This window comes from Populus trichocarpa, chromosome 4 (assembly GCF_000002775.5).
Source record: "Populus trichocarpa isolate Nisqually-1 chromosome 4, P.trichocarpa_v4.1, whole genome shotgun sequence".
NCBI lineage: Eukaryota > Viridiplantae > Streptophyta > Magnoliopsida > Malpighiales > Salicaceae > Populus > Populus trichocarpa.
The window spans coordinates 13,148,831-13,160,410 of record NC_037288.2 but is presented as its reverse complement, the minus strand read 5'-3'; the positions used below and the strand labels follow the sequence as shown (position 1 = coordinate 13,160,410).

Below are 11,580 nucleotides of genomic sequence, written 5' to 3'. Positions count from 1 at the left end.
AAAAAAAACCGTAGATTTGATTTGAATAGTAAAAATAAAAATTATTGTTATTGTTGTTGTTATTATTGTTGTTATAATAATTATAATTATTGTTATTGTTGTTGTTGTTGTTAATATTATTTACATAATTATGAATAAATGTTTTCAAAAATATTATTTTTATTGGAAAAAAAAGTAATAAGATCCGGCATGGTTGTCAGACCCGAGACACTTAGGTCTGGCAAATGTCAGACCCGCGTAAACTTGGTTCTGCATGTTTAATATTATTATTAATATTATTATTTTCAGTATTGTTAATATTATTAATATAATTATTAATAAATTTCAAAAAAAATATTATTACTATTGAAGAAACACCATAAATTTGATTTGAAGGATAAAATTAAAAACTATATGAACTTGAGTCAGGTATATTTAATATTATTATAAATATTATTAATATAAGTATTAATATATTTGAAAAAAAATATTTTTACTTTTGATAAAAAAAATCATAGATTTGATTTGAAGGATAAAAAATTATTGTTGTTGTTGTTGTTTTTGTTTTTGTTTTTCTTATTGTTGTTGTTGTTGTTGTTGTTGTTGTTGTTCTTATTATTATTATTGTTTTTATTATTATGAATATAATTATTAATAAATTTAAAAAATATTATTATTGTTGTTGATAAAAAAAACCATAGATTTGATTTAAAGCGTAAAATTAATTATTATTATTTTCATTATTTTTAATATTATTTATATAATTATTATAAATTTGAAAAAAAATATTATTGATATTGAAGAAAAACCATAAATTTGATTTGAAGGGTAAAATTAAAAACTATAAGAATTTGAGTTATGCATGTTTGTTATTATTAATAATAATATTAATATAATTATTAATAAATTGGAAAAAAATATTATTACTTTTGAAAAAAAAACATTGAATTGATTTAAAGGGTAAAATTGTTGTTGTTGTATTATTGTTGTTGTTGTTGCTGTTATTCTTATTATTATTATTAATAAATTTTAAAAAAATATTATTATTATTGAAACAAAATTATAATAAGATCTGATATGGTTGTCGGACCCATTTAAACTTGATTCAAGCATATTTAATATTATTATTTATATTATTAAGATTATTAATATTATTATTTTCATTATTATGAATATTATGAATATAATTATTAATAAATTTTAAAAAATATTATCACTATTGATTAAAAAAAACTATAGATTTGATTTGAAGGGTGAAATTAAAAATTATTATTATTATTGTTGTTTTTTTAATAATAATTATTATTTTTATTTTTATTATTGTTAATATTATTTATAAACTTATTAATAAATTTGAAAATACATTTTATTAATATGGAAAAAAAACTATAAATTTGATTTGAAGTGTAAAATTAAAAACTATAAACATGTTTAATATTATTATTTTTATTATTATTAAAAATATTAATATAATTATTAATAAATTTTAAAAAAATGTTATGACTATTGAAAAAAAAACATAGATTTAATTTGAAGGGTAAAATTAAAAATTCTTATTACTATTATTGTTGTTATTGTTGTTGTTATTGTTTTATTATTGTTGTTGTTGTTGTTAATATTATTTATATAATTATTAATAAATTTTAAAAAAAAATATTATTACTATCGGAAAAAAATAGTAATAAGGTCTGACATGGTTGCCAGAGCCAAGATCGCTTGGGTCTGGTATAGTTGATATTATTATTTTTATTATTATTAATAATGTTTTTAAAAAATATTATTACTATTAAAAAATACCATAAATTTGATTTGAATGGTAAAATTAAAAATTATTATTGTTGTTGTTCATTTTTTTATTATTATTTTCATTATTGTTAATATTATTAATATAATTATTAATAAATTTGTAAAAAATATTATTACTATTAAAGAAAAACCATAAATTTGATTTGAAGTGTGAAATTAAAAATTATAACTTTAAAAAAAGATTCAAGAAAAAAAAAACCAAAAGTAAAAAGACTAAATTGAAAATACTATGGGCCCGATATGCTTGGCAGACCCACTTAAACTTGGGTTATGCATGTTTAATAATAATATTAATATTATTATATTTATTATTATTAATATAATTATTAATAAATTTTAAAAAAAATATTATTATTATTGATTTTTTCATGTGGCATTACTCTTAGATCCAAAATTACCTAAGTTTGTCGTAATGTTAATAAATCTAACTTTCAACTATCATTATTATAATAATTTACATTCTTTATAAATTGACTCCCATCAATGCTCGAACCATTTAGAAGATATATTTTTTTAATTATTATTTATTGATATTTTTTATAAATGCCTGGAATATAAAGCGGACAATCTAAGTAAGTAACGTAACTAGAGAGTCACAAACCGAAACCCGGGCATTTCATCTTTCCATACAAGACCACTAAAAGACAAAATCAAACAGATCTCAAGTTCTTTCAAATCTTTAAAAAAACCCTGAACACCTCAAAATCCAAAACCGGAGGCCTCTTATGCTTCTATTTGTTAAGCAAAATGTCAAAATCAAATCTCCTAATGATAACAACTCTTGGATTGATTTTCACAATTGCAGAATCGATGAGATTTGATCTGCAATCAGGACACACAAAATGCATATCGGAGGATATAATGAACAATGCAGTGACTGTGGGAAAGTATAATGTTGTCAATCCTAACGAGGGTTATCCTCTCCCTGTTTCCCACAAGGTTACTGTCAGGGTAATCTCTCAATTCCACTCTCTAAAACCCAGTTTTTGCTTTGTGTGCTTCTTTTTTTTCCTGGTTTTGTTTTTTTTCTACTTTTTTGCAATCTTTCATATCAGGGTTTGTGTCTGTGTATTTGGATAACAACAAATTTAAAAAATGCAAACTTTTTTATATGAAAAATGTATCATATTGAGGAGAAATTTCCATAAGGTTTGTGTCTGTGTATTTGGATAAAAACAAATTTAAAAAAACGCAAACTTTTTTATATGAATAAAGTATCATATTGAGGAGAAATTTCCATTAGATTTGTTGGGGACATTAGTGGAATGCTATCCAAGTAATGAATAATTATTGTTTTTGGTTATTTGTGATTTTTGGGGTCGAAATTGATGGTTGTGATGGTGGGGGTGATACAGGTGGCATCACCATATGGGAATAATTACCATCATAGGGTTAACGTGGATTCCGGTAATTTTGCATTTACTGCAGCTGAGGCTGGTGATTACACTACTTGCTTTTCAGCCGCCGATCACGAACCAGAAACCAAATTGGCGATTGAATTTGAATGGAAAACTGGTGTTGCTGCTAAGGATTGGTCTAAGATTGCTAAGAAGGAGAAAGTTGAAGTAAGTGATTATTGTTGACCCACACTCATTGTTACTTTAGTATTTTTATGATAATTTGCTGTTAAAGCTTACTGCTATGTTTTGCTTGTAAAATGTTTTTTCTTTTTGCAGAATGAATATTGCTATTCTTTGGGTGGTTTCGGTGACAAATTTTCATTTTTAGGTTATGCCCAAGCTGCTTTTAGTTTTTTGAAAAAAAAATAAACAGGTTACAGGTTGTCTTTTAGCATATCTTATACAATTTTTATGCTGCTCTTTTGAATTGACTGATTCATTGTTGACGGTAGTTTTGATCAATTATGGTACTAAATTTGAATCTTTCTACATTTGTAATGGACAGCATAGTATGATCACACATTTGAGCATTATCTGCTATATGAGTTGGGTTCTTGGTTAGATCCAGGTGAATTGAGCACCAGTAAAACATTTTAAATTGGGCCATTAGGGAATTGTTTGTATGGTAGTGATATTGACAGTCATAGAAAGACATGAGCTTGGAAAGGGAGGATCACCAAGTTAGATATAGAGACACTGATAACAGGTAATGAACGTGTCTTGTTCAATTGATGCTTTAAGGAATCCTTTAAGTACCATTTCTTGATATTATTTTCCAATCATAACAGATGGTAATAAGTTATGGGTCTATTCTCTGATGTCCAGTTTAAATCATGACCGATTTGTAATTTCTGTTACAAATATTATCTTCTCAGAATGTATAATATTTGCTATTTCTAAAATGTTCCTTGTAAAGAATTGGCTTTTGCTTTTTGTATAGAATATTCCATTATCTTCCCATGACGGTTGGGAACCTAAAATGATTTTGTTATTTCTATCCTTGGATATCCTAGGGAGTCACCCTTGGAGGTGGATCCAAATATATTTGGTTGATATTTTTCCCTGAAAAAAAAAAGGAAAACTGTATGTTTCTGTTAAATATGTTTGTTTGACGCACAAGTTTTCTTGTTCTAGGTTATGGAACTTGAGTTGAAGAAATTACTGGATGCAGTCAAATCCATTCATGAAGAGATGAATTATCTTCGTGGGAGGTATGGAAGCATTTACTTCTATTAATCCAAGCCTTCGTATTGTGCCTGTGGATCAGCAGGTTGTTGAGTCTGCACTGGCATGGTTGTTCATAAACACCATGGATTTCAGCACTCTTTCTAGTTTGGTGTCACTGATATTGTTTTTCAAAATGTTGCTGTTGCATGAACGCTGCTGTCAGTTTACCTGTGCATGTGAGAGTGGTTAAATTTATTACCCTCAAATGCCAAAAAAAACTTTTTGTTTACTTTGTTTTCATGAAAACGAAGTCCTTGTGCACTATTTTCTAGAGTTATAATTATCTTTTCTTCTTTCTTTTACTATTCCTTTAACTAGAACCATTACTTTTACACTCTTCACTGTTGGTGATCCAGAGAGGAAGAAATGCAACATCTTAATCAATCAACAAACTCCAAAATGGCAGGCCTTAGTTTCCTTTCAATTGTGGTATGCTTATCCGTGGCTGGTTTACAACTCTGGCATCTGAAGTCGTATTTTGAGAGGAAGAAGCTCCTGTAGTTTTGCTTTTTATTAGCATCCAGAGTTTTTATTTCTAACTCCTTATTCTCAGCAGTTAAAATGTTTAAAAATTTGAACCCCCATTATTAAATTTCAAAGACTTGCATCACTGACAAATTTGTTAATTGCCTGCAGTTCTTAGTGCTAAGAGAAGTTGACAATAGAAAATATATCCTGTCTCTGTCTCATTTTTGGCATGTATTTGAATGTTAATTTTGTTGAAAACCGGTTCTGTAGTTGATCTCCTCCTTAAGAACTCTGACCACTTCACATTCATACGGATATGTGGAGTTGTTTTAATGAAATTTTGTTTCTAACTCTGAGCATCATTTCTAAAGTTGACATTGGAAAGGATGGTTTTGCTTTTGAAGGCATTGGAATTTGGAAGCAGTTAAAAAACTAGAACATGTCTGCTCCTACCTTATCAAATTGAAATTCCTGACGTTAAAATAAGAAGGGATAATTATGTTGAAGCAAACGAAGACCTTACCAAATTGAAATTATGTCATTTCTGATTGAGGTTTTCTGCATCAGATAGCATGTTGTGGATAACTCTCTTCAGAATTTCTCTTATCCGATTGTACTCTTCTCATAAGAGAGAATGTACTTGCTGCGAATAAAGAGTTCACCAAAGACTTGAAAGAAACAAAAGAGAAATCATCAGGTGCATAAAATGTATATTTTGAATAACAATGGCTTGATTATTAAAACCTAGTTCAAATTATTGCTTGTTTGGAAAAAGATCGCACAACCAATATATGGTTTAGTCCTTTTAGAGTTATATCCTTTTTTTTCATTTCTTTTCTTTTCTTCTATGTCCTAAACAATGCAAGTTACAAAGCAGGTTTGATATTATCCAAGAAAAGTTAAACTTTGGATTTCAGTGTTATTGTGTTTATTGTCTAGTTTTATACTATTGAATATAATTCTCAATTCGATCATTAGATCAAGATGAAATTTTTTTAGGAGTTTTCAGACATTGTTCTACATTAGTTTAAAACTTTAGGTCAGCAAATGCAATATGAATTTTGTTATTTATAGCCCTTTGACTTGTGAACTTTCTATTTGGAGATGATTCTTTTCCTAATAATACTCATATACAACAACTTATTTTTGAGATTTTTCTAGTTCTACAAGGATCTTTAATGGACAACAACATAGTTTTTAAATGTGGTAATGATTCCTTAATGTTTCATAATCTTTTTCTTACAAGGATTCTTTATTTATCTAAGCCACACAAGAAAAGCAGGGTTGAAGTATTTAATGGCATATTATTTTTTGGATGAATTATTTTTTTGTATTAATATGAATTATTTTAAGGTTTTATTTTATTATTTGTATATCTACATTTAGTTAAGAGCTTGTGTTTTTAGTTTGAGTTTGTTTTGATCTAAAATCAATATTTTGAGACTGTTTTAGGCATTAGACTTGTGTTAATTGATTATTAACTTGGGTTCATTGGTTTGCAGCCTAATAAGGTTCTATTAGGGTTATTTAAAGGGATTTGTAGCAAAATTCAGCAATCATGATGATTTGAATAAACTTGTATTTTTCTTGATGCAACATTGTTTTTTTTTTTTTTTCTTTGACAAAGAATAAGTTTGATTTATTAAGGTATAACTGACTTGTGATGTCTTCTCGCATACTTTGGTTTCTTGATTTCAATTTCAATTTCCAATACCTTCCAAGGTACAAGGTTTATCTATGGGTCAGGGTTTCTATTTGAACCTGAATTTGGGATTTCTTGGATAATTTATCTACTTTGTTGTGGGTTTCTGGATCTTTATATCTATGAGGTTCGTATCGGTTGGTATTAGAGTCGGGCTTTGAAATCAGGTTACAACCTTTTTGTTTTTGTTGTTTAGATTTGTTTCTGTATATATCTTCTTCTTGTTTTTCTTTATGTCTTGTTTCGAGTCAATTTTGTTTTCTCTTCTTTCATTATTGTCTAGTTTTGTGTTAAGGGTCCTTTGATAAAAAAAAATGTCAAACCTTTAATTATGTCCAGAATATCTATTTAGAGTAAAAGAAGAAAAATAAGAAATCAACAAGATCAAGAATTCGGGTTTATAGGGGCTAATTCATTTAGGTAACAAGGTAAATTGAAGTTTTCATGTTTGGTCTTATTAAAATCAGTTGGGTGCCTATAGTTTTAAATTTGAAAAATTAGGTCAAAATTCTTATTTGATAGTGTTTAATATCATATATTGTTTGTTTGTCTTTCATCTCGTTTTTCTACTTGTGTCATGTATTCACCAAGAAAGAGGAAACAAAAAAAGGTTTTCGCTCAAGAATGCAAAGACTTATTCTGTATGGTTAGGGTTTTAAGACAAGAATTTGATAAGTTAAAAGAACTATTTTATGAATTGCAAGCTTCAAAAGGAGAGGAGTAACACTACTAAAACGATGAACGATGAAAGAGAAGGGCTGCTACTTCCATACAAAGTTGTTGAAGGCGAGTGATGGCAAGAAAATAGCTCTGAAGGTTTAAACAAGAGGCCTGTGAAACACCTGTTGATGTGGACCACCCCAGAAACACCAGCAAGGACCCATTACATGTTCCAAATGGTCCAATGACTCGGTCCAAGACAAAGGCATTGAAAGAGGCATTGAATGCATTGGTTTTGAATGTTTCAACCAAGTCAGAATTGAAAGGTCCATAAGAGTATTAAGAGGAGACCCTAGTACATCTTATCCATGTGCAAGAGGGGTCCAACACAACCTTATTTGGGCCATGAGGTGAGGACAGCAAAGGAAACAAAAGAATCCTTCTACAACTTGGAAACAACATGGGTGGCTACCTTTTCCTTTTGTTTCTAGGATTAAGGGGCTGCATGGAAGGCTATAAATAAGCCTTGAATCAGTTCTATAATATTTTACTTCCTTCTCTTCTTCTAATGAAAGAACATGGATTTAATATTATGGGCTTTGTTTTATTTTGTTAGCTACAGCCCAAGGCTTGTTTGGGCTTAATTAATACTTTGTTTTTAGTTAGGATCCAAAGCTTGTTTGGATTAAGTTATGGGCTTTTTAGTTTAGGGTTTTGGGTCAGTTTTGAGTGGACCTCATTTAAGTCCACATAAGGGGTCCATCAGGGTTAACTTTTCAAAAACTATTTAAACTCATGTAAGCCAAAATTTCGGTAGCTTTGATGATAATTACTTCTGAATATTTTTAGTTTTAACGTGTGAGAGTGATTCTTGCATTCTTCAGTTCTTGAACGAACTGAATCTGACTTATCGAAGATTAACTGGCTTCGTGGCGTCATTCTACTCAATCCAATAGTGTTGGTGCCTTGGGGCAGGTTTTCATTGTGTCACACTCCTGTTAGACCTATTTCGGCTTTCCGGGATCAAATCTCAATCTTGATTGTGGGTTGCGTGATCACGTGATCACGAGGTTCGCATCAGTTGATATCAGAGCTAGGCTCCGAAACAAGGTCATATCCTTCTGTTATTTTTGTTTTTTTTAGTGTTCCTTTAAGCTTTTTAGTGTTTGCATCCATCTTCTTGTTCTTCGTGTCTGCGTCATCCAAGCAAAAAAAAAAGGTTATATTTCATCTTGTTACTGTCTCTAATCATATCAGTATATTAAAAAGAAAGAGAGATAGGGATTAATTGAAATTTGAAGGATCATTTAATTTTTGCTGCAGAAACACAACTCTTGGTGAACCATAAGCAAACCACCTCGGAATCAATTGAAACTTCATATTCAGTCTATTGGGGGTGAGATCGCATCATATGTCAAATTTGGGCTTATTCTGATATTGTTTGCTTGAGGTTTTAATTCGAGGCTCAATTCTGCCGTAGAAACACTACTCTTTGTGAACCATAAGCAAAACACCTTAGAATAAATTGAAACTTCATATTCTGTGTATTGGGGATGAGATCGCACCATATATGGAATTTGGGCTTATTTTGATATCGGCTTCTGGAGGTTTTAATTGGGGGTTCAATTCTGCCGCAAATTGATCATACAAGGGGTTTGGGTACCTAGACATAAAAGAACGACCTATAAATTGATTTTTGTTGTTTTTTTAGTATTATAATACTAAATATTGAATTTGAGGTCATTTCAAGATCGTTTGGTATGGGTTTCAATTATGTTACGTAAAAATTGCGTAACAGGTTAGATTTGCGTCAAGTTTCAAAACGTGATCCTTACTGTTTAGTTTTATCCAAATCTTTTTGTTTCTATTATATTTGGGTTATCTAGGAGTCAAGTAACAGTTTTTGCTAATATTCGCTTCTGTTTTATTTCGTGTCTTCGTTTCGTCCACAATTCGTACGAATTTGCATTGCTACTCGTAAAATCGTAATCGTAGTTTTGTTTTGCTTTGTTTTCAGTATATTTATTGATTCCTGGATCGTATCATTCCCTCTCTCTTCAAGATGATTCGTCCTCGAATCCACCAACAAGTTGGATGGACAATTCCTTAGCCTCCTTTTGCTTTAGAGTTCTTTTCTTGCCAACAATCGTCGCCAACAACTTTGGATGAAAGTAACAGCCGTTCTATTTTGTATATCATCATTGCAGCGTATTTTCTCCTCTTTTTCTGAAGCTTGCTGGACATTGACTGTTGCAGTTAACACATCAAGTTCTTGCTTCATCTCCCCTAGAATACGGGATAGACTCTTGGATTCTTTTTTTAGAACACTAATCTCTTTATTTCTCTCCATTTGATACCACCTCTCTTTTTGAATCCTACTTTTCTTTTGCCATAACACCTCATTAGAATACATGAAATCTCTTTGGTTTCTAGGCTGCCAAAAACCTTCCCGATGGCCTATGGTCTCATCCTTAAAGCCACCATCACCATTATCATCAACGTCCTCCTCAAAATCCGCATAATCAGCCCTCCTTGGCCTTTTGGCCGCACTGCCATTGTTTGATTTGATTTTAGCCCCAACCTTTCTCACGTCTTGGGTACATGTCCCAGCCACGTTTCCATGTTTTCCCACCTTCTCAAGTCTGTCGCACACGTTTCCCATCACGAAATTCATTCTTTCCATCATCTTCGTCATGGTTTGCAATTGGAATTTAAGTTCAACATCGTGAGGGGGTGGTGTGTTGTTTTGATCTGACATGATAGTACCTGCAAGAATTGGTTAGTGGTAAAAAAAATCCTCACATCGCTCGTGTTTTGCTCAAACACTCTTAATATCCTCACACGATCACACCTCTCATCTCACCTTCTTGCGGTTCTTGCAAAACTGAAACCAACACCAAATAGAACCAACTTGGCAGCGTAATCCAAATATATATATGATGACTCAAGAAGCAATAAAAACTAGAAAACAAGCAAAACAAAACTGCAACGATTGTCTCGCAAGTAGCAAGCAAATCTATTCGAAATATGAACGAACTGAAGACTCGAATAAAAAAAACAGAAACAAAATATGCAAAACAATGAAACAACACCCAAATATGTTGGATATGATGAAAATAAACTACAAGAAAAGAAAACAACAGAAAGAAAGCGAATTTCAAAAGTTGACGCAAAACAAACTCGTTTACGACGAGTTAAGTCCGAATCTGGAATCTAAAGTAAATGATGTCCAATTGAGTTTAAATTTCAGATATAGTGCGATATCAACCCAAAAAGACAGAATATAAATTTTGATCATTTTACGATGAGGTTTGATATACTGACGCAAAAACGTTATGAGTCAAACCTAATTAGACCCGAATTTGAAACCCAAACAAAAAGATATCCAATTGACCCCAAAATCAATATGTGGTGCGATTAGGACCCCAGCAATCCGATTCTCAAATTGGAGCTAATTCTAAGTTGATTTGATCCAAGTTTCTCTTGTTTAGTTTTCTGCAGCAGAAACCAATAAATGTCTTTTTGAACGACTTTTTTTTTTCTTTTTTTTTGTGTGTTACTGATATATTTTGGACAGGAACCAAATGAAATAACTTAATTTGTTTTTTTTTATATGCGGCAAAATCAAGAAGAAGAAGAAGAAATTGGACACTAAGGAATTTTTGCGGAAACAACAAGACAAGAATTTCAGAAGGATATAACCTGATTAATGGAGCCAAGCTCTGATACCAAATGATGCGAACCTCGTGATCACATGGTCACGCAACCCACACACAAAGACACGAATTCCCGGAAAGCCAAGTAAATCAGGTTTGATAGGAGTGTGACACAAAGATAGCTTGTACCTAGGCACCAGCACTATTAGAAACGGAGACCCCCACCCAACGAATATTGATTCGTGAACGAGAAGTATAAGGATGACGCCACGAAGACAATTGTTCTTCAATAAGTCGTTTTTCAGTTTTTTAGAGAACCATGGAAGGGAGATTATCTCACCAACACACACACACACACACAAAGTGCGGCAAACAAGAAGTTTTATTAATCTGAATTGTCTATCCTTACATGTCTGGTTATACCCTTATTTATAGCGACTCCAAACTAAAATAAACCCTAATGGACCCCTTATGTGGACTTATATGATGCCCACTTACAATTAAACCCAAATAATATAAATAAACCCTAAACTAAGAAGAAAATAATAATAACAATAATAAGTCTGAATTTAATATCCTAAATACAATAGGATCAGATTTGTTGCCCTTTAGAAGTCCCATATAAGCTAGGAGAATCAAATCTGAAGGTAGAATTAATTATGAAATCTTCTTTCCTTTTTTG

The 11,580-nt window shown here is 30.8% G+C and overlaps 1 protein-coding gene across 2 annotated transcripts; it reads left to right on the top strand.

Moving 5' to 3' along the window:
* The first annotated feature begins 2,371 nt into the window (after positions 1-2,371).
* Positions 2,372-5,098, top strand: LOC18097724 (transmembrane emp24 domain-containing protein p24delta9). Of its 2 annotated transcripts, none has more exons than XM_052451929.1 (4): positions 2,372-2,736; positions 3,141-3,350; positions 4,320-4,396; positions 4,769-5,098. In XM_052451929.1, exons 1-4 carry the CDS (start codon positions 2,533-2,535, stop codon positions 4,911-4,913), a joined length of 636 nt encoding a protein of 211 aa, XP_052307889.1. In that variant the 5' UTR covers positions 2,372-2,532; the 3' UTR covers positions 4,914-5,098. The 2 variants fall into 2 exon arrangements, with proteins under 2 accessions (XP_052307889.1, XP_052307888.1); XM_052451928.1 differs by having other exon boundaries at positions 4,731-5,098.
* Positions 5,099-11,580: the final 6,482 nt, after the last annotated feature.